We start from the raw sequence: 24,978 nt of genomic DNA on the forward strand, positions 1-24,978 counted from the left end.
GCGATTTCTCAGCTCTCAGGCAAAGTTGTGTAATGTAGGCATTTTCCCCTAAGAGTCAAAACTCATTTCGCTCCTGAACAAATGCAAAAGAGTGGATTTCACTTAACTTCATGGTCAATTTAAAATAATAAAATGCCTTTCAGAACCTGATTGACTGGTACAAAATCATTTTGTGGCTTCGGTTCAGCTGAGTAATGTAATTGGGGGAAAAAATTCACAAAGGAGTCTTATTTCCAAATGGTCAGATCCTGATGTAGTGTCTGACCATTTGCTGGTGTTTGCATTGAAACTATATTAAAATAATATTAATTTTCAAAGAAAAAATTGAAAGGTTATTGCCCAAGTGATAGAGGACCTGTTTATTTTAAATCCCATTTCCTATTACAGTTTAGACAATAGCCAACTTGAAGCTAATCCGACATATGGCTCGAGGACATCATAAAAAATATAGAGCATGTTTTACTACTCTGTGGATCATTTTATTATGGAAACTGAGTCCGAATATCGTCACGCACCATATCCAAGTTCTTAAACATTGCAAAAGATCACTCTAAGATTAATCCTTTAATGAAATTTCATTAAATCCTTGTGAATTAAATCCTCATGGATTTAATTTAGTGTAGTTCAAAAATGCTTATTTCCTGAAAATAGTTTCCTATCACAGATATAATTACCAAGGCTGATAAGGTACACAACAACTTTCTTACTAGAAGAATGTTCTTCTTTACAATCACATATGTGTTATGGAAGACTAATTAATATTCTCATTTAAATATAAGATCACCGTACCACCAGCCACCACCAAAAAACAAGAATAAATGAATAAAAATAAGATCAGAGTGCTAATTTTCTCTTATTAATAATAATTCAACATACCATAGGCTGAATAAAATCCTAGGATGATCCTTACTCCTTGAGTGAAATTTTATTTTTAATAACAATATTTATGCAAAGTACTTTAGATTATTCAGAAGCTCCACCTCCTTTTAAACCAACTGCTTCTTGGTTTAATGTAAAATGTGATGTGACAATAACAGTGCCAGGTAATATGCCAGTCATTGTTGAAGTAAAGTACTGGACTTGTAGTTCCTGTCCACCTGTTTTGCAATACAAGGCCATCCAGCATCATGCCTAAGTGTAAATGTCACACAATAGCAGATAAGTTATTGTTTGTTATCTGGATATACACAGCTTTCTGCAAGTTCCTTTTTTTTTTTTTTTTCTGGCAAAAAATTTCTTGGTGTTAAAAAAGAAACAAAATGTACTGACATGAGCTGATATAGAACCTAATGATCTGGGTTCATAGGAACCAGTATCTTCATGCAAAAATTTGTAAATTTACCAGATATAATTCTTTAAAAGTATGTGAGAAAGTATAAAGAGGTCTTGAAGATACTACTAATACTAAATTTGACTGGCAGAGTCTTCTCAGAACTAGGTTTTCGGGAAAAATGACTTTTGAAACTTTCTATGGTAGGCTCACGGTAGATCTGAACTCTGTGTCTAAAACCACAATCCTCTATTGATCTTTGGATTCATTTAGATAATTTACCAACTTGACATTCGTGACATGCTTCTTACAGGTTTGGTGTCTGGGCAATGAAACTCGATACCATATAAACAAGACGGTAGATGGTTCCACTTTTTCTGTGGTCATTCCCTCTCTGGTTCCTGGGATCCGATACAGTGTAGAAGTGGCGGCCAGCACTGGGGCCGGGCCTGGGGTGAAGAGCGAGCCTCAGTTCATCCAGTTAGGTGAGTGCCCATGCAGATTCAGCTGCACAATCTGTCACTGCACCCCTCGTCCTGCTGTGCTTTTTTTGCATGTGGCCGAGCCACTGTTGCAGGTTGAATAGGATATGGACTGTGGCTTAGAGCTACCACAGTGATGTTAGCTTTATTTTAAACATATATGAGGCTACTCCCAAAAGTTCATGGAAAAATGGAATTTAGAGATAATATGAATATTCCCATGAAGTTTTTAAAGATCCCTCGTGAATAGATAGATCTATAGATCTATACATATGTGAATATAGATTTAGATATCTCACAATTAAACTTAAACTTATCCAAGCACACATTGTAGGCTGTCAATATTTATTGTCATCCTAATACCGTTCTACAGATTTTTTTTCATCTATTCAACAAATACTGTTAATTGAGCACCAAGGATACCTCAGTGAACAAGAAAAACACACTCTACACCCTCATCAAACTCACCGTTGTCTGGATTTAAAAGAAAAAAATATTCATGCAAAACTTAAACTAGGTATTAAAAGTTGGAAGTTTATGGCAATGTGCAATTTATATTCACATTTAGTGTCCATTTAAAATTGTAATTACTTTTTATGGTAAAATATAGATCGAGATGTCAAAGAGCATTGAAATATGTTTATATGCTAATTACTTAGAAAGTTAAATAAATTTGTGCTATAAAAGTGGTTAAATTAATTAAAAAGAAAATAACAAACCTGATATAGAAGACTTCATTACACAGATCCCTATAGGCAACATGGCATGAACATAAAACACAAATTAGCAAGTGATGACCAGTAAAAGCTAAAACAAACAACAACAAAATATTGTAACTGAAAAAAGTAGAGAAAAAGATCAGATGTTCAGAAGCAACACTTAAATTATGAAAGGTCCTGAGAAGTATATAGTCAACTTTATGTCTGTGTGTTCCAGATTAGAAGTTAAGCATTAGTAATATTTTATATCAGTTGCTAAATTATAAAAAAAGAATAAGATGAATCTTTATACTTCACAATTAATATTATTTTTGAATGTTAATAATAGTGATGACATCCTAGAAATTATTTTAAAGATTAAGAAATATTGGCTTTAATAAACTTTGTTGCCATACATAATGAAATTCACATTCATTTTGAAAACAATGAATTGATGTGTTATTGTTCAGACAGTGCTGGCTGCTGTAACAGGTAACACTTGCAGAATCTGCGTCCTATACACGAACACAATTTTAGTCTACCAAAAGTCCTATGGTGGGGTGGGACTCTTCCACATAGACATTGAGGGTCACAGGCTGACGAGCCTTAATCTTTTTAATGTGGGGCTTTCACGATTGACCCTGGGCCATCAGAAAGGAGCAAAGGAAACACATAGTCTCTGGGAGGATTTAAATGGTGCAGATCTGGAAAACGGTGCTCAGTGTGATGGGAAGTAGATGAATGGCGCATCACAAAAGAAGCCACTGGCTGGGAAGCTACCACCACCAACTCTGTCCTGTGGAAGTTTCATTCAAGCCTTTAGGTGAGAGCTGGCTGTCCCTGTCACAGCCACGGGCTGGAACTTAATTTGGGGATTTATCTTTTACATTTAGCACATTTTAAAACAATGATTATATGCACAACTTTTAAACAAAAATAGCTTCATGGTTTGTTTCAAGCAATACAGGAAAGTATTAAAAAATATTGCTTGAGGCTTCTGTTGTAATATATGAAAGATATGGAGAAAAACAGTTATATTGAGGACACAGTTGATATTCATATATGGGCCCACTTTTGTGAAATGTCAGTACTTATTAAAATTGAAATTATAAGTGACATCGTGATGACCCTGCATATTGCTGATATTGTTGATGTTACCTGTTTTTATAACATGTGACTTTTAGTCCTGTTTTTTGGAAAATGAATTGGAAAAAGGACCATATGTGATTTTATTTATTTAAGATTTAAATCATGAGTTTAAAGGGTTTTCCTGAAATTACAAATGTGTTCCAGTTTTTCATATCTTAGTATAGCCTCAGCTGCAGGAGACAAAGACTGAGATACAGAATGGCTGTTTTAATTCATTAGTCACACTATGCTTTATTCTGTTAAACCCATCTGGTCACTTGCATGGAACTTCTCTTGGCTATTTCCATAAAATCTGAAGCTACTCAACTTAACCTTGCACAAATAGCCCTGAAATCCATAAACCTAGCAGATACAATGGGTTTATTAGGAATAAAAAGAATAAGGCTGCTTGGTGAACTTTCAGAAGATGAAGTGCTCTTAGGATAACTGGAGGTAAAAGTGTCTGGAACATGAAATAAAACTTTCAGTCAACAAACAGTTGAAGGGAGGTGACTGCTTGTGAAAATAGGTTTTGCAGCCTTGACTCTCCGTAGAATGTAATCTGGAATTCTGTCCAAGAAAAAAGCAATTATAAACAAAACAACATACACACAAAACGAGGAGGAATTTAGCCATTTCACATGAGTGCTGTTTTCCTAAAGGCTGTTTCCTTAGCCATTGAATGCCGTTTATTCTTCCTGCCAGCTGTCTTATCAACATACAATATGATTTAATAAGAAAAAATAATCTATAGGAATTTTTTGTGTTTAAGTAACATTATTCATATATAATGAGTTATGCGAATTATTTTTCTAGGAAAAATGTATATTTGAACTGAAAATGTTTCTATTTTAAAGCAGTTTGTATTTCTCTCTCATTTGGTCTTAAGGTCTCTCTCTGCAGAGTGGCTATAAAATTTAGTCTGGCCTTGACAGGACTCCAGGGGATTTGGTTGTGGATGTTTACAGTGTGGCTTTCACAGGATATTCCTTTATCCTGGCAGGCAGCATAATGCCTACGTGTCCCTTTCATAGGAAATATGTTTATACTGGCAAATACCCTGATGGCCAGTTTATTCCTGCCAAGATGGCTCCTCTTTAAGGTAGCCTTGACTGGGAGGAAAGTTAGGGCCAGGTGAGTTGGTCACATGAGACACAGAGGAAGCAACACAACAAAAAGACATGAAATAACAGGAGCAATTTATTACTCACAGATCCACGGAAGAAGAAGGGCGACTGTGAATGCTGACTAGAAGGTGGCGGGGGTAATGAGTTCAACTAGCAGGTGGGGAGCCAGAGAGAGACGACCTATGGGCTGAGGTCTTTACTGGTGTTCAGGGCATTACCCTAGCAGGTTTTCTGAAGGGAATTCTAATTGGCAGGTTCGTAGAGCAAACAGGTGTGAGTTCCATGGGGTCATGCCGTCACTGCAGCCTATCTGTGAAGTCCACATGAGGTGTGAGGTCAGGGGTCAGGTCAAGTAGGTTGTATCTTAATGTCCCATAGGGAGGTGGTCACCAGGAGGTGGTTACCTGGATCAACCACATTGAGGAACTGGGAAGAGGCAGAGAACTGGAAACTATGTCAAGATGACTACACTCTGCTTCTGGAATGAGAAAGTTAAACTTAGTTTCAAAATGGATACCAAGGCAACACAAAATTATAAGAATTCACTACAAGAGTAGTTTCAGAATCTAATCCTTACCCATGGGGGAAATGTTCCAAGACCCCTAGTGGATGGTTGAAAAAATGGATAGTATTCAGCCCTATATGTACTATGTTTTTTCCTATACATGCATACCTATGGTAAAGTTTAACTTATGAATTGGGCACAGTAAGAGATAACAACAATAACTAATAATAAAATAGAACAATTATTAACAATGTAAGATAATAAAAATCATGTGAATGTGATCTCCCTCTTTCCCTCTCTCTCTCAAAATATCTTATTGTGCTCTACTGTACTCACCTATTGTTGGACTGTGGTTGGGGCAACTATTATAATTGTAATAAAGCACTCATCCTATGGAAATGGGCAAACACCTTGTTTCACCAGATATTGTGGAGGAAGAACATTAAAACAGTAAACAGTAATGGCAATTCTGCCCATTGGGCATCCTCAGGTTGGCATCACTCGGTGCCAACAAAATGGGATATTGCTTTGATGATGATAGAGCCACAGCCTCCAGTTTTCTACAAGGGCTTTGTAGACTGCTCTGTGACTTGATCCGTTGGTGGTCTTGAAAAATATTTTAGTGGCTTAAAACATAAATGTAATAAAAGTAATTTTTATTAGCCATGTATTCCATCATTTTTTAATTCTTGGCTAACAGAAAATATAAGGCTTTTTGACTTTTCATCATACTTAATAGTGAGTTCTTCTATGTGTTTAATGTTCTTTTCTTATAACTGTCACTGGCCATGGTTATTATCTTAAAAGAAACATTATTCATAGTTCTTTCAATGGTAACATTATCTTAATTTTTCATTGTCTTTTAATGATCCTGAATTTTATAAGCCTTTTTGAGCTTGGTTTTAAATGTGTTTCTAAGACAGTTCAAGGTATTACAATACAGTCTTGGTAGAAATATACACATACACATCCACACTTGTTTTTCAATATTTACTTTATAGAGGAAATAAAATTGTATATCTTCTCTTTATTAGAGCATATAGTTGAGGGTTCCTATAGAAGTCTAAGAAAGTTTATATCTTTTCTATACATACTTATTCAATAGGCCTTATTTATTTGTACATGAATTATTTGTATGTGAACTAAAGTATTTCATTTTTTAGTATTATTTTTTTTTGCCATTTATCTCAGTTCATTCACACTGTCCTGTGACCTGCAGAGTTTTCTGGATTAAAAAGGGAAATATTGTGCCATTGACTTTGTTTTTAAGTATGGTCCCATAAAATTGGCACACTCGTTTTGAATTTAAAGAAAATAAATATGTTTGCAATTATGATGAAATTCTCATGAACTATTTTAATTAATGGTGATGGGTGGTGCAGAATGGAAAACAGAAATTATTGTCCAAAAATAAACATAGTGGCACCCATTTATATCATATAAATATGCTGGCATTGTCATGTAAGTTTTAAACCCAAATTAATCAGAGGATGGTTTTCAGATTCTCATGGAAATCCCGTGTCACCTGAGGACCAAGTCAGCCTTGCTCAGCAGATTTCAGATGTCGTGAAACAGCCAGCGTTCATAGCAGGAATCGGGGCAGCCTGCTGGATTATCCTCATGGTCTTCAGCATCTGGCTCTATCGACACCGAAAGAAGAGGAATGGTCTCACTAGTACTTATGCGGGTATCAGAAAAGGTATTAACTTTCCTAAGTTTTTCATATTTTATATGTTTATAAAACTCTTAATTTTTGACTCCAAATTATTCATGATTATACATATACTATACTAAATTATTTTAATATATAAAGATTTTTCAAAAGTGCTTTTATTTGTGGTATCTACGTATTAACTTCTCTTATGCGTAGCATTTCTAACAGATAGGGCTTATCAGTTTCTTAGGGCCCAGTTCCTTATTTAAAATATACTGCACCAAAGTAGGTCTAGACTTGGCTGTAATACCTTTCCCCTCTTCTCTTAGGGAATTATTTTATTGCTTTATATTCTTGAGGGAGATTTTTAATCTCCTTGTCACAAGAATTATAAATACAGGCTTTGAACTGTCTCACTGAGTTTTAAGGGGGAGCATTGTTGCTCTTTGTGAAGCCGAAGAGAGAGTCCTGCCATTTGATTATTTATAAAATAGTCCTTTCTTAGTGAATGTGGAATGCATGATTCAGTGATGTGCTTTTGCTTGCGGTGAGAAGAGGGTTAGTACCTTTTTATTGTTATATATAAAGGTGCTGAATTGAATAAGTGCATGTTAATTAGTGATGGTGATTTTGTGACAAATGTGTTTAAAATTTTAGAAAAGAAAGTGTACTTGGCTGCTATTATTTACAATTTTAAGGATGAACCAAAATGTCAAGGTATTTCACAGATACTTTGCTACATATGTTCAAACTCTGTAGATTGGTGATCTGTATTTTTTATTCTCTGAGGAGAGTGTTAACACTTTCAGACAGATAAACCTTCCTGTCCCCCCAAAACACTTACCAACTGTTTACCTCTGATCTGGGCTATATGTTGGGTTGCTGTAAGTCTCAGTTTTCAGGGGACAGTCCCAGTTCATGTTTTTAGCACAACAAAATTATTTCTAGTACTCCTTTTATGTCTGAAAATCATCCTGGTTTAGATGACAAGTTATATAGTCACCCTAATTATAGAGCCTTTATTTCAGTCTAATATAATAGTTTTGCTTTGCTGCAAAGCAAATTTAAAGAGGATTGCCAATAAAGATGTCTTCTCCCTCACCATCACCATTTTTTTTTCCTAATTGTCTTTATATTTCCTAAGTAAACATTTCCTACACATCTTGCCCAGGTCTTTCTCTGACCAATTATATGACAAAGTCAGAATTTTCAGTGCTAGCTAGAACTTGAATGTTCCTTTGCATTTATAAAATGGTCTGGGACAGTAGTCTAGAATATTTGTGCTCTTGTTCACAAGGAGTCTTGGCAAGAAAGAGTCAACACAAACTCATCATCAATACTATAAAAATAAATCTCCGTGCCTCCTGCCTGTGGTTCAGTGGCAATTTCTTCATGGACCTACATTTGCCTTAGCATTATCCTTACGTATGTTTTTTTCAGATATGTGTCCTATGTAGAGATGAAGCAATATGTCAGTATCCCAGCCTGTGAAATGGAAAATGAGGGCTTGGAGGTTACTGCAGAGAGAACTGGAGCTCATTACACATACAAAGTAGAACAATGCCAGGCACATGTGTTACCATATAAAACCTCTGACTAAAAATCAGTGCCAAGAAGGGGTTTGTGGGTGTCTGTCTGTGGCAGAGCAGGATGGGGTAGGGTATTGGGGGTAGACTATGTTTTCAAATCTGATTTGAATGAAGAAAAGTGACTAATTAACATATAAATGTGAAGTCTCTTGGATTCCATTCAAAAGACCTCCATCATCAATTCCATTTTGTAAATAGTCAGTGGAATCCTATATTTCCTTATCATGATGAATTGCCATAGCTGTATGGTTATAACAATTTAATGCTCTATATTGTCTTGAAATCTAAAAATGTGACATGAAACTCTCCTTCCTTTCTGAAATGTTCCTTTTCCTTTACTAATGTACTTTGAGCATGCTGACAAATGCCTGTATGCTCTTTCTGCAAAATCTATTAAACTAATATCATTGTCCTTTCAACTACCTTGTGTTTCAGCAGAAATCGTAGAACATAATTACAAATGTAATTTGATGAGCATTTCATTCTGCTTTCCTCACTTTGTCCTGTTGGCACTTTTTCATAATTCTGTTTCTATGCAATTAAAAAAAAAAGTGCATTTTTGGATCTTAAATTTTCTATGCCCAAAGCAATGCTGGTAATCTTAAGAAAAAAAGGAATTTAAATATCTTAAAGAAATAAATGTAAAAGAGCTTATTGACCTATAAAACATCAAGCCAGAGTGTGACTTTGGGTAATAGTGAGCATTTTTAACATTTGTGCCCTACGTTTAGCTATAGGTGTGACATCTGCTGGAACACTCAGTACCTATTGTCCACATACAATCACGCATTGCCCCAGTATCACTGAGTAGACAGTTTATTACATTATTGGAAGCTTTGAGAATTAAGTTGTTCTTTGGTGTGCTAGCAGTGAAAATTTCATTTAGACTGACCTCTTTTCATCTTTTCTTCAATTCCTCAAAGTGAAGTTAGCAGTTTGCTAGGAGAAGTAAATGACAAGGACCTTTCGTATTTTCCTGGTGCCCTTGTGATTGCAAATTAATGTTTAGGCACTCAATAGCTTTAGTATCAAATGTACCTTTTTAAAAAAATTATGAAGACTTGTTACTATGGCTCTGAATTTTTGAATGTAGCTAAATTACATTGACTCTCTGAAAAGACCTGATGGAAAGAAAACACAATAGAATTCTTAAGACAGGGACTGCTGTGCTGCAAATGAAGGCCAGCGTATAAATTGAGTGCCCAGCATTGGGGTTTTTGTTGTTGTTCTTTCTAGTATGTTCAGAGATAAAGTGGTTTGGTAAGTGACAGTTGTAGAGGATACTGTGGCTTTCCAGTTTATAACCCCAGATGCTCTAATCCTTAAGTAAATGTCTTAGAGATGTTCAAATGTGAAATGGAAAATATATTTTTGGCAGCTTTTTGACACATGACAAGTAATCAATATTCTAGTTTGTTTGCATTAAGGAATTTTTTAAAGCCAACTTTATTTTGAAAAGGAGTAATGTAGATTTCCCAGCTTTCTTTACCAGGGCAGCGTTTACTTTAAATTAACACGAAGAGACTGGAAAATGAGTCAGTCTCCTTCCTCTATGAAATGACATGGTAATTGCTCTGGTGTTATCCAACACTCAGGAATGGGAGGAAAATAGGAAAAATGGGGGAGGCAAGGCTGCTACTTTTGAGGTCTGCAGTTCAATTTCAGGCATTATTGATTAGATTAAGATTTATAACTGCAGAGAGAGTGAAGGTTTGCAGAGGGGTGTTATTGTTCTATTGTTTAGCTTCTACTGTGGCATTTAAAAAATGATCATCCTACTTCTAGAACACTTCTAAATGTAAACCAGAACAGAGAAATTAAAGTTTAAAACCCCGCATTTTTCTGTCCATTCATAAATTTTTATGATGATAAAAATATAGCATTACACTGTTGTTGTGGTAAGATGTCAGGCATTTCTTCTCAATGAAACAATTCGATTTTCTTATTCTCTTTGCTGCAGTTCCTTCCTTCCTTCTTTTTTTCCTCCCTCCTTCCCTCCCTTCCTTCTTCCTATCTTCTTTTTTGTCTTTTTTCATCTCTCTCGATGATAAATACTTAAGTGCACCTATTAGTACACTTTAATAAGCATTTACTTTCAGATTCCTAGATAAGGTCCCAGCAAGACCCTGATAATACTTGTTTAAAAATCCATCATCTAGTGTTTGGAAATGATTAATAGTGGAGGATTCCTGTTTGTGCTGAAGCCGTGAGCTAAATCTGTGTTACTAAATGCAGGGTCATTCTCAGGCTAACCCAGTGCCATTCCCCTCCTGAGACTACTAGAATGTCAGACACTTCAAAATGGTACCTGTAGAAACAAGCTCCTTTTTTAAACCTCAGATTTGGTTTTATTCGTATATTAGAGTGTCAGAACTACTGGCTTAGTTATTTACATTTGTTTTATGTTCAGCTGTCTGCTTGGTTTATACTAATGTGATATGTTCCCTTTCTCTCTTCAGCTTAATAACGGGTTCATATTTTGTTTTGATTTTTCAGTCCCGTCTTTTACCTTCACACCAACAGGTATATATTTGCACTTACACTCCTCCTTTTCTTTGTTAGTTTGGCATGTGTTGTACTATTGTGTTTCTGTTTTTATTTCATTTTCCACAGTGAGTTGGGGGAAAGGACTTAAAATGGAATACAATCCTTCATGTTCTCATGGCAGGCATGCATTTGAAGTAGAAATGGTTGGTGTTGCTTTTCATCCACTTAATGCAGTTATTTATTCATGACTCCACATTGCATCTCAGCCTTGTTTGCATGTTTTTCATTAAATAGACACACTGTTTCTACCCTCAGCATGATTTAACATGCTAATGGTCTTATTGATTATTTCATACTTGGCAATGCATTTTTTCCCCTTAACTTTAGCTTTCAGGTTTTGGAACAAAAAATATCCCTCCCTTGCAATTCTCTGTCCTTAGTCAGTATTCTTAGAAGTAGCCAAAATATCCAGCACAGGTGAAAGATAAAACTTTTAATTTTCCCTAAGTCAAAATCCTAATATTTTGTTCTATTCAGTTTCTTTTAAAGTGGGTTCTCTTCTCTCCCATTACCTCTAGTAAAAGATGTACCTGCCGTTATGCCTCCTCAGTTTTAATCCAGTTATTGCAATCGCTAGGCACAGTTATCTCTCCCTAACACACTCCCAGTTTGGAGTTCTTCTAAGTAGCAGACTTTGGCAGCTTTTAAAAACACATTTCTCCTTAGAAAATGTGTCTGTATTTATAGAAAAGCTAATCTTCTTAACCCCTTGCCTAACTATGTGCAAATTTTTTTCTTGTTATGGCTAAATTTTTATACCCAAAATTTATTAAGCTGAGAATAGTTTCAAGAGCTTTTAAATATATTTTCATTACATATACATATTTGATGAAAAGATAATGAGAAAAGGTTTATACATGCCACAATAAAAAATAGGTTGCATTAATTGTCACAACTTGGCATACATTTTTGTGTGTGGAAAGAAGGTTTATTTTCACATTTGTCTCTGTCTTACTTATACTCATACTTTTGGGAAAATAACCCAGTAGGTTCACCCCCACCCCGAACATAAGGTTACACTTATATAAAATCATGAAATTCTATGATCCAATAATAAATTAAAAATACAAATCTATGGGAACGCTAATATACAAATATGTAATTGTTAGATTTAATAAGAGTGTACTGAAGTTTTGCTTTTGTTTCATTCTCAACCTTGCTGGAACATTAATAAAATAAGAATGATGTATATTTAATTCTATACAATCTTTTAAAAAATGACTAATTGAATCAGGAGACTGCTATGTCCTGTGATGATTTTTGCAATGCTGCTAGGTAGGAAAGGAGGAAAAATTCCATTTTAGAAAGATGTTCATGAATGCAATAGTTTTTGATACATAAACATGTCTATTAATTCTTTCTTTATTTTATTTTTCTATAACATTCTAGTAACATATCAGAGAGGAGGTGAAGCTGTGAGCAGTGGAGGAAGGTAAGATTGTTTCATAGATCCTAAGGGGAATTCCAAATATTTCTTCTTGTCTTCCTCAGTGACACCACTTTCTTTGCTTAAAAGGTTGAACTTAAAGGTGAAATTTGTTCAAATACTTTAGAAAGACTCCATTCAACTGTGCTGTTGAACCAGGCTATTTACACACAAACGCAGTTATTGATCTGAGCGGTTGCATCTTAGTCTATGACCACCAGAGAGAGCACTTTAACCGAGAAAGACAGATTTGCTGATTTAGCAGATGATTAAAAGGAGTTAGAGTGATGAAGCTGCGGCATTTATGAAGATTAAGAAATATAGCTAGTTAACAGATACTATCAAAGTAAGTGTTCATCTGGAAACTTTGCTGAACGCTGCAGTTTCTCATAAGTTGTAGGTTATGTTTGTTCTTGTTATGAATTCAACAGAGTTTACATCTCCATTTGCAGGGAAATATGTTGAAATAAAAAAAGAAATCTAGGTAGCTTGTTAACAAAGAGCTTTTTTTCTCTAATTAAAATGAACCTCAGTCCTATACTTATGGGGTTTTTTTGGTAATTATTATTCAGTGAACTTTAATATATTCACAGAGAAATCACAAATTGGTGTGACAGGCGGCTTTAAAGGGCTGAAATAAGGTATAAGCCAACCATCAGGATTTTCCACAATACGGTGATTTTTCTTTTTTTTCAAAACAGTAACATCTAGCTTAAAGGGCAAAAAAAAAAAAATCTTCTGACCAAAACCATTTTATAATTCAAATTCAATTAACTTATTGAGTGCCCTTTTTTTAACACTTGGATCATGAGGTTGTTGTAGAAAGACAAAAATAAGAAAGATATTATCCCTACATCCAAGGAACATGCCATCGGATAAGAAAATTACTGAATTTAGTATATAACAAAGAATAATTTTTTTAAATGTTGGGAAAAAAATGTTGACCTCCTTAAGTTAATGCAATACAAATTTGGCAATAAGCGCTAATCTTTTCTTTCCTGGGTACTGCTAACTTCCTGTTTTCATGCCTGTGAGACAAAGCCAGCCACTGAAAGATCCAAAAACTAGGGAGTCTCCGTAAAGAACAAATCTACTTGGTTCAGGAATTAAACCAGGGCATGTTTTTGCATCCAGGGGAATTCCATCTAAATCACAGCCCAGATATTCATGAAAGAGCCTCTGGCATAAGAACATTTTCTCATGGGTAAATCTAGAATGCCTGATTATGCAACCACCTCTCTACGTGTGTGTACTCATAACTGTACACCTCAGCTTTCTTATTAATCAAAGCATGTGAAAGTGCTTATGGAGCATCTTCTATATGTTCTGTTCTAGGCTCTGTACATGTGCTCGTGTACACGTGCTCACACACACATGCACACACATAAAATATAAGCCTAGTTCCTGCTCTAAAAGAATTTACAACCTAGATAGATCAAACTGTCACATGAGAAACCATGGTGAGCATGCACAGGTAGCAAATGCTAATTTGTACTGCAGGACTGAAAAATTACAAAGTTTTTCAACTATCTATTTGGAAAGCTCACTATATGACAATGCAGACATAAACTTTTGAATTTAAAAATAGAATCCTGACATAACCTTTGAATTTAAAAATAGAATCCTGGCAGTTAAACTTATTTATTTCTAATACTAAATAGAAATGATCATTTTCCTGAATGAAATGATAAAAGATGCTGAAATATTACAAAGGCAACAGTTAAATAGAGATCTTAGAATCAGTGCTCAAAATGACAGTTATATACACAATGTTAAATTTATCTATTCATTAAATATACTGAACACCTACTATGCAGCAGGCACTGTTGTAGCTGCTTGGAATGTGTCCGTGAGCCAAGTGGATAAAAATTCCTGCCCTTGTAGAACTTACATTATATAGTGAGGGAGATAGAAGATGAATAATAAACATTTTTGAAGTCAACTGTGTAGTACCAGCAGCTGATAAGTACTCTGGAGCAAACAGAGCAGGATAGGAAAGATGTGGTGCATTAGGAAGAAGCCCCATTCCTAGCCACGGGTGAGTATGTGAGTGTATGTCTGTTTTGTGAGCCTGTGAAAGGTAAGCCAGACTCGCACTGGCTTCTCCTGTGTCCACCCTTCAAGCACTGGTTTTCCTCATGCATCTCAGACTCTGAGTCCTCACTGGACCTCCCAGCTCACTAATGAACACCTAAACCCAAACCTTCCAGTCATCCTCTTCCACCTCCGTCTCCATTACTGCATCTTGTTGATCTTAGCTCTTACCGCCTTCACCATCACTCTATTGTTTCACTTCAAGCACTCATTCCCTCTCGCTCATCTATGACAAAAGCCCCCGGCAGTCCTACTTTCACCTACCTTCATTAGCTCTACATCCTGCTGAGTTCCTTTGCCCACCGGAGCCAGAATGATCTTTTGAAATGCATACTGATCATGTCTCTGAGCTGCTGAAAATTTCATTTTCAATAGGACCCACCCTGTTTAAATATCAAATTAAACTTGGCATGGCATGTGAAACCTACAAACTCTGGGGCTTCCCAGACTCACTTCACACCTCTCTGTGGCATATGCTACAATCCATTGTGTCAACCCACCTGCTGTTCGCCGATATCGTGTCCTCATACATGTCGTTACTACACTATGCATGTGTTACATCAGCCTGGAATGTCTCCCCACCGCCCTTTGTCAGTTTATTGAATTTCACCTGCCGTGTCCTTCATGAACTGTGTACGGTGGAACTACCACCAAACATGAGGTAATGCAATTATCTTTTGTTTATACCAGGGGTCAGCAAATTATGGTGCTTGGGCCAAATCCAACCTGTGACCTATTTTTGTAAATAAAGTTTTGTAAGAATACAGCCAGGTTTGTTTGTTTACGTATTGTCTAAGACTGATTTTGAGCTACCATGACAGAGTTGAGTACTTAGGACAGAAACCATATACCCTGGAAAGCCTTAAATGGTTATTATCTGGTCCTTTACAGAAAAAGTATGCCAACTTCTGGTGTATATGATTTCCTCTGACAATAGAATGTGAGATCCTGGAGTATAGAGATGAAATAGTTTATTTATCAACAAATGAATTTTTTGTGATGTAATAAATGTGATTTATTGAATTACATCAATAAATTTAATAAATTACACGATTTATTGATCTTTGAAAGATGTCATCAGTAAGTGTCTGTGAAAGCAATAAATTAGTTATTGAATAAATGAATGTTGGAAGACCTGAGTTCAGTTGTTGATGACTTTAGAGAAAATATTTGGAGCTGGATTTTTCTAATAAAGGAGAAGTTCATTTAGAAGTCTCTTCTATTTCTTAAAATTGTACAATTGTACATAAATGGTAGTTATTCCCAGAAAAGAGAGAATGAAAATTATGGTACACAAAGAGAAATCTCCCTCACTTGAAAAGGGCAAAGCATTTGTGAGGTAATCCAGAGGAGGACCATAGAAATAGTAGCTGTTCCTATTCAGTTCTTTTCCTCACCTCAAATATCCCATCTGCTTCTTCCAAAAAAAAAACCCTACTTAGCACCCAAACCACAGCATAAACCAGGGAAAAGCAGAGAAAGCCAGCAAAGTGTGGAGGAAAGTCAGGCTAACCTGGTAGAGAATGTCAACACACATTTCCTATCAGTGGCAGGTGAGAAAGAAATAGAGCTCAAGGCTTGTTTTTCTTCAAAATATTGGCCACTCTTAGATCTGTCCCTGGCCTTTAAAGCTCATTCGACACATCAGTGGAAAGAGGAGACAGCCTATAGCCTGACAACCTTTACTGCCTGGCTCTGTCAACATCCCCACCTCCTGTACCCATAGTATCTTATTTTGTGGGTTAAGCAATTCAGATAAATTTCTTGAAGTGAGTGGTTGGAATATCTGAAGTATGAGAAGAGGAAGATTGAAGGTAATTGCCATGTAATTATTAAGGTGCTTTTACCCTCTTTTCCTTCGTGGCGCAAATCTATCCCCTTAATATATTATATGATAACCTTGTATAGTAGTATTTTAGACACATGTTAATCACTGTAACCAGCAGGTGTTTTGCTTCTGCTTTATGTCTTACTCTTGGGCAGCTAAAATCAGTCTCATACACATTAGATAAGCTTAAATGTATAAAGGTAGCCTATGAAATTGTTAGTTTAAGCAGACCCTAACATCCTTATCAGAGTAGCTGCATATGACCTCGACTTCCTCAAAGACCTCTGAAATACATACATGGCATTTTAAGTTTCATTATGGACCAGTCAAAATAGCTCACCTTTTCCCTTAAATAATAATCACTTCAAACTCAATCTAAACAGAAAACAAGGATGTAAACTGTTAATCCTACTTCGTATTGGAAATTACCAAAATACATGAAAAGTTCTCTCAGCTTATGAAGCTATCAAAGCATTCACTGTAGAAGTGTTTTTCAGAGGGAATTAGAATAGCATAAAAATATCATCTATTCCTTTTGAAATATGTAAGTCAGACTGGAAAATTTCCACTTGACCTCTACTTCAAACATCCTATAACCTTTCTACAGTGTCAAATATGGAGTTTTATGTTTAATAATTTCAGCAGTGATAACACACATGTTTTAAGCTCAAGGAAAAATAAAATAAGAAGGCTAAAGATTACTAGATGCAGAATTTCTGTAACTAACATCTACTTCAAGAGCTCCAGATATCTATGATACAGCTGGCATTTAAATGTTTAAGATTTTAACAGTTCAGCAGTATTGCTCTTCAAAGCATGTTTTTATCAATAATTTTAATAGTATGTTGGCTCAGTTTTAATAGCTTTATCTTGAATTTCAAGACTTGAGACGTTTTATGCACTTTTCTTTTTATTAAGAATATTTGAGAGTTTCAGGAAATTTCAGCACTCTCCCGTATGGGTGTTTATAACATCCTAGATCAGAGTGTGGACTCTAGGGCTGGACTGCTTAGGTTTGAATCCCAGCTCTGCAACTCACTCACTTTGTATAACTGTGCACATGTTTCTTAGCCTCTCTCAGGTATGCCAGTTTCCTCACCCGTAAAATTTGGATAATAACAGCCCCTACTTTACAAAATTGTTGTGATGATTGAGTTATACATTAAAGACCTTTGAATGATGCTTCACACCTTGGAAGCAAAGAATAAATATTCATTTTTATTACATTAAAATATATACACACACTATGTGTACAGATATATGAATTATAAATACACATTCTTCATTCGCATAAAGTTTTCTCAGTTGACTATCTACGTGGCAGAATGGGAACCACAGAAAATGAATTGCTAGGTTTGTGGTCCCCTTGTGCATAAGAAACACAATTGTTGCACTTTAACCAAGAAAATGAAACCATGAAGAAAGCCTTTGCAGTCTATAGCGCCAATCTGTTGACTGTGGATCAGACAGCACACAATTTGTCATCACCTCTTTTGCTGAATTATCACATGGATTCAATGTTGGAAAAGGAAGTGAAGAAGGCCACTCTTGGTTTCCAATTGGAGTCCCTGGCGCTGGTGGTTTAGGGCTCCCATGAATAACTACCCACATACTTTGCATTCCCAACACACAGTGAAAGAGGATTAACATCTTTTGTGCCAAAAAAAAAGCATGAATGCTAATATTTCTTTTGTTGGACATCTTCGTTTTCCCAGATTAAACTCAGTAGCCGTCTTTTGCTTATGAAAGGCTTTATGGCACTTAACATCATGATCAGAAAATGTTGACAGGCATACAGAACTGTGCAGTGAAACATGGATGAGGCTCAGTGCAAAATGTCACAGAGCCCCAAACTCACTATTTCTGAAGTGTGGTTTTGAAGAAACATGCAAATATGCCTAATTTGAAGGATCCACTATCGAAATAAAGGAGTTTGTTCCATTTTTTTAATGAGGTTGTTAAGATGAATTGTAATAGCTAATGGGTCAAAAATGAAGAAATGCAAAGTGTCCTAACTCAGGTGTTCTCATCTACTAAAAAGACTCAAAAATATGTGTATATGTGTTCTCAGATTCCATATCTGATTTCTAATCAATATGACTAAACATGGAGTAGAAGATTGCAAAGGGTACAAGATTTTAGGTCTGAAGCACAACTCTGCCAGTTTATAGTTATGGCTATGGAAACTGAGGCACATCCTAAAATATTATTTTATAGGTGCCTTGTCTACCAAATAAACAGAATAATAATATCATTTATCATAGTTCACCAAATTTTTTGTGAGGAAAATGAGATGAAGAACTTGTTGGAATTCTGAATAGAAAATGACATTTTTGTTTTTATATATTTTTTTCTTAAATATGTGTTTTTTAAGTTTCTGTATTTTATGTTTTTTTTTCTTAACAACTTTTCTTAAATAGCTTTTATGTATTTTTTTAGATTTTAATCACTTTTGCTTTTATGTATTTTTTTTCTTTAGGCCAGGAATTCTGAACATCAGTGAACCTGCCGCGCAGCCATGGCTGGCAGACACGTGGCCTAATACTGGCAACAACCACAACGACTGCTCCATCAATTGCTGCACAGCCAGCAACGGGAACAGCGACAGCAACCTGACCACCTACAGTCGCCCAGGTTAGGCACACAGAGAAAGCCTGATACGTATAAGCTTTATAAGGAATCAGCCAGCAAGAAATAAGTCTGCTTTTCCTTTCCCTTCATGGGAAGGGGAAATTTGATCAACGTTTTCATGAAACGTTGACTCTTGTTTAGCAAACTAGACTGATTCAAGTATTTTCTCCATCCCTAAACCTTCATACCTCACCTTCTACCAAAAATATTTTCCTAGAGACTAGAGAATATAAATTCTAGAATAGATAGCAGGTAAGGAAAAATGAAACCATGTAAAAGAATTTATCTTTATAAGAATGTGTGTAATTATAATTTTTAATTGTTTAATTATTGATAATATTGAATAATATTCAAGATTTGGGGAATAATGCCAACCAAAATGTTAATAAATTTATATTTAGAGTGAACCAAATGCTTCAATAGCAAAATAATAGTAATAATTGTACAACAGTAATAAAAATTTTAAATAGAAATTAACTGAAATTTTAAATCAGATTTTATAGTAAAGAAGTTAATCCTGAGGACCCTATACACACACACACACACACACATCTTTTGCAGGTGTGTAGGCATACGTTTATTTTCTGTTGCATATTTTTGGTTCAGAAATATGGGTGAGTAAATTATTTTGATAAAATTTTATACCAAATCATGAGCAAAAATAAAAGGAATGTGGAACATGCAACATTTAAAGAAATTAAAAAGAATTAAAATCACAAATGATTTCTTACAGAGCGAAACAAAAGCCCCTCTATGTTCACAAAATAAGAAACATTAGAATTGTAAAGAATCAAAGGATATGACTATAGAAGTAAAATAACCTATGGCATTAAGGAAAAGGGAAAGAGAAGATGGCATTTAAGTAAAGATGTTATGTGCTGTAAATAACAAATCAGAGCAATCTGTATGTCTACCCTTACAACAAGTCCTGAGTCACCACTGGATGTGGATATGACATGTCCATGTGACCAGGAATCCCAAGGTCCATATTCTAGTTGTCCAGACAGATAGATACTCACAAAATCATAAATAAAAGAAAGACAAAGATCTATCGGAGAAAAAAAATGCAGTTACCATTTAAATTAACATGTAGAGCTGCATTATTCAATATGGTAGCCCCTGGCCACAGATGGTATTTAAATTTAAATTAATTAAATAAAATACAATTTAGAGTTCAGTTCTTCATTCACACTACCCACATTTTGGGTGTTATGTAGCCATATGTGGCGAATGGCTGCTGTATTGGACAATACAGACTAGAATGTGTCCAACATCTCAAAAAGTTTTCTTGGTTAGCACTCATACAGAAAGATTGGCAAAGCAAAATGAGTTTGCCAAAACCATACTGGCTTTGGGTCGGCCTGTGGCTCACTCAGGAGAGTGTGGTGCTGATAACACCAAGGCCACAGGTTTGGATCCCTATATAGGGATGGCCAGTTAGCTCACTTGAGAGAGCGTTGTGCTGACAACACCAAGTCAAGGGTTAAGATCCCCTTACCGGTCATCTTTAAAAACAAACAAACAAAAATATTAGCTTTGTAAGATTTCTTAACTACTATTAATCAAAATTTTATATCTAGAAATTAGAAAAGAATTACTAAAGGCCAGGTAAATCAAATATCCCTGTGCCCTGATTATTTATGGTTGAAATGCAGAGTAGTTGAATTTAGTTACAAATTTTTCTTAAGATTATATTCACATTTTCATCTTTAGTAGCAAGCTTGTTAATTTATAATTTTTTAGGATATCAAGTTAAAAAACAATTCTCAAGGTCACCTGTTAATGTTGGTGCCACTTTTGAAGTATATGAATAAAATAATGGTATTTTTACCATTGTAACTTGATTAATTTTTTTATTTTAAAAGTGTATTAATTTAAAAATATGATTTTAGTTTTTCCTGCTATTTTAATATTTTTAACCACAGGCCTTAAATATGTCTATATGTATCAATTATTTAATTCTAAAACTTTTTAATCTTTTAAAAAATATATTTTTTATTGTAACATAGTTGATTGTATGTATTTGTAGGATAACAGAGTTGAATATCCATTCCTCATGGCCCTTTACCAATTCCTCCTTCACCACATGCCCACCCCCCACCTTTCCCACCTCTGGTAACCTCAGTTCTATTCTCTCCTTTTGAAAGTTTAATGTATTATTGTGATTATTGTATCTTTCTCTTTTTTTTATATTTATTTATCTTTTAGCTCCCACTTATGAGTGAGGACATGAAGTATTTCTCTTTCTGTACCTGGCTTATTTCACTTAATGTGATTTTCTCTAAGTTCATTCATGTTGTTGCAAATGGCAGTATTTCATTCTTTTTTATTGCAGAGTAGTATACCATTGTGTAAATATACCACATTTTCCTTAGTCAGTTGTCTGTTGATGGACATTTAGGTTTGCTCCAACTCTTGGCTATTGTAAATAGAGCTGCAATAAACATGGAAGTGCAAGTATCTCTTTGACATGATGATTTCCATTCCTTTGGGTATATACTCAGCACTGGAGTTGCTGGATCATATGGCAGTTCTGTCTGTAGTTGTTTGAGGACCCTCCATACTGTTTTCCATAATGGCTGCATCAATTTCCAGTCCCACAAGCAATGTAGGAGGATTCCCCTTTCTGTACATCCTCACCAACATTTATTGTTCTCCATTTTTTTGATAATAGTGAGTCTAACAGGGGTGAGATGATATCTTAATGTGGTTTTGATTTGCATGTCCCTGACAGTGAGTGATGTTCAGTAGTTTTTCATGTCTGTTGGCCATTCGTATAGCTTCCTTGGAGAAATGCCTATTCAGCTCCCTTGTTCATTTTTTAATCAGGTTATTTGGTTTTTCTTACAGTTAAGTTGTTTGAGTTTTGTATACTCTGGATATTAATCCATTTCAATGAAGGGAAAATTAGAGTGGAAATGAGATATTAGGCATGTTAGATATTAGTTCAGGCTTTGTTTTATTAAATGACGCAGGTTACTATGATTCATTTTGTCATCATTATTGCCATTTTATACTTCTTGTGGTATTATTATGAAACCATGAAAAAAACAATTATATAGCATCATTTGCTCATAATCATTATCCTACATAACCAAGAGAAGAACTAATAACATTCTCTAGAGCACTGTTTACTGTCATTTTACCCCTGTTCCACATGTTTATTTTTTCAGTAGAAGTACTTTATGAAACATTGAAATCTCACGTTCTTTGATCCATGGGCGGAGTTTTTTTCCTTTGTATTCTTAACTTATATGTTTTGTCTGTTGCTTCAGCAGCTAACTGGTAGCTTCAAATAACTCAATAATCGAAGACTAGAAAATGTGAAGTTATCCACACATATATTATTTTAGTAGAATTCCTATTAATGGGGTTGTTAGAGGAAAATTATTTTAAATTGGATTAATTATTTATTTCAGCATTAGCAGAAGTTCAAAATTATTTAGTCTGTATACAAATTCTGTGTATCCTCTCTTATTCCTTCAACTATTAATTCATTTTTTGGAAATTACACATGACTAATGGGCCCTTTTTGCTGATCTCATTTAAGCCCATGTGTAGTTTACATAACAATTTTACTGTAACTCACAACACTACTTCGAAAGAAATTTAAAGCAAATAACCCTGCAGAATGACTTTTTCCTTTTCCTCTCCATTGCACATAGCTGATTGTATAGCAAATTATAACAACCAACTGGATAACAAACAAACAAATCTGATGCTCCCTGAATCAACTGTTTATGGTGATGTGGACCTTAGTAACAAAATCAATGAGATGAAAACCTTCAATAGCCCAAATCTGAAGGATGGGCGTTTTGTCAATCCATCAGGGCAGCCCACTCCGTATGCCACCACCCAGCTCATCCAGTCAAATCTCAGCAATAACATGAACAATGGCAGCGGGGACTCCAGCGAGAAGCACTGGAAACCACCCGGACAGCAGAAGCAAGAAGTGGCACCAATTCAGTATAACATCATGGAGCAAAACAAACTGAACAAAGGTGAAGTGTTCTGGGCTTATTCCTGTCCTTTTCTGTATTGATCCTCTAAGCCCTTCAGCACTAGGTGTTGAAACTAGTCCACGACTAGAAAGTAAAATCTTTCTCTTGTTACTAACATTTTCTTTTTTTTTTTTTTTTGGTTTCAAACTTTCCAGTGTCAAGGAGTTAATTAGTACAACAATAACCTTGGAGAATGGATTTTAAAATAATATATAAGTATTTTCAAATGGCTTTGAGATTAATTTAAATTTAATAGTAGGTGAGGGATTGCTTAGGACAGACAATCTTTTATTTATAAGGCAGATATACAACCGTCACCATACCTTACATTTTCAGTAAATAGGCTACCCCATTCTTTCCACTTGAGGATGAAAGATAATTGCTTCTTCATGGTCATATAAACGAATGGCATTTTTATATCAAACCGAAGAAAAATAATTAGATTAAACTTAGACTGGAGAAGTGGTTCATTTTGTTATATTTCTCCTACTTCATGTGGTTACTAAGACTGCTGTGATATATAATTTTAGAACATATATTTCTTTGGTTGACCTGATTGAAGTCCGTCAGTATAGAACCTAATATAAATTGAATTTAGTATTAACTTGAAGCAGCAGCATAGTATTTTATGGCCTAAAGGGAATGTTTCTCTATTGTAATATGTGTGAGTTGGAGGAGATAGGTATTTGATTTCTTTTTAGTCCTTCAGGCTACTGCTTTAATAACATGATTTGCAAAGTTATATCTCTAGGAAAAAAGTGATTGCTGTAGTTTGAATAGATGGGGCAATGTTGTACAAGTAACCAGGTAGAGAATACAGGTAATTAGAAACATAGATTTATTTTCTTTAGACTTGAGTTGGGAACATTTTCTTCAAAAATAAGACATTATAAATAAAATAAAATGCTACAGTTGGAGCTTACAAAAAGATAACAAATGTTTAATTTGATTACATTAATGCTATATGTTTTAATTTGACAATAAAATCATCAAGCCTTTTCTCAAGTTTAAGAAAGCACTTGATTGGTATAATAACCCAATTTAATAAATATGTATTAAGACTCCTGCATAAGTTCATGACAAAGGCTGACAAATATGAATGGGATGTTTTCTGCAATTGTGGAGTTTACAGTGGAGATTCAAACTATTGTCACGTTATTCCTCCATAGTGTGTGGCTTTACTGTGGCAGTCCTCTGTACAAATATTGCAGAACTCTGATTTATTGTTTATGCTGCTTGTAAGCAGATTTGGTAATTACAGACTGTAATAAAGACCCTGGAATGCAACTAGACTGACAGATTATTACTGACTACATTCCAGTGGCGAGCTTATCGTTTGGATTTTCACCTTTGCCTAAATAAGCAGAAGCATTTCTGGAGCAGATTAAGATTATTTTTTCTTATCATGGATATATTTTTATTAGATATAATCTTGCTGACAAGTTTCAGTTTTATTTTTTGTTTTGTTGTCATTTATTTTTTATGATTTACAGACTTGCTATTTTCATGATTTCTTATTGTTAAAATTATTTTTTTGCTATATTTTGAAGTTATATGTATCCATTTGGAGTATAAACCTTTTTATATCCTGACAACCTAAATATAAAATTAAAGAGAAAACAAGACAAATAAATGATCCAATTAGTTTCTTGAATTAGTCAGAAAAATAGATAAAGAGAAGTGATACAACTAACACAGAGAAAATAAATGTTTAATATTTTTCCATTTGAAATGTCTAGATTATCGAGCAAACGATACAATTCCTCCAACCATCCCATACAACCAATCCTATGACCAGAATACTGGAGGATCCTACAACAGTTCAGACAGGGGAAGTAGTACGTCTGGTAAGTAAGGGGCCCAAGAAAATGTCAACCTCTCCTTTAAAAAGATGGTACATTCCAACATTACAAATTTGGTGCTAATGAACTGCTGTCTGTTGGTGACATGTCTAATCACTTTATGTAATTTCAATCCCAGGCATGGGTCTTGTCTCTG

At 34.9% G+C, this 24,978-nt stretch overlaps 1 protein-coding gene across 1 annotated transcript in view; it reads left to right on the forward strand.

The window, feature by feature from the left end:
* Positions 1-24,978, forward strand: part of ROBO1 (roundabout guidance receptor 1) — a 474,875-nt gene that overhangs the window by 416,149 nt on the left and 33,748 nt on the right. The window contains exons 17-23 of the mRNA XM_063077793.1: positions 1,584-1,755; positions 6,712-6,909; positions 10,950-10,976; positions 12,390-12,432; positions 18,828-18,982; positions 22,645-22,980; positions 24,720-24,827. Coding sequence (XP_062933863.1) covers positions 1,584-1,755; positions 6,712-6,909; positions 10,950-10,976; positions 12,390-12,432; positions 18,828-18,982; positions 22,645-22,980; positions 24,720-24,827 — 1,039 coding nt within the window. The remainder of the gene's footprint in view (positions 1-1,583; positions 1,756-6,711; positions 6,910-10,949; positions 10,977-12,389; positions 12,433-18,827; positions 18,983-22,644; positions 22,981-24,719; positions 24,828-24,978) is intronic.

The sequence above is a fragment of the Cynocephalus volans genome, chromosome 1 (genome assembly GCF_027409185.1).
Source record: "Cynocephalus volans isolate mCynVol1 chromosome 1, mCynVol1.pri, whole genome shotgun sequence".
Lineage (NCBI taxonomy): Eukaryota > Metazoa > Chordata > Mammalia > Dermoptera > Cynocephalidae > Cynocephalus > Cynocephalus volans.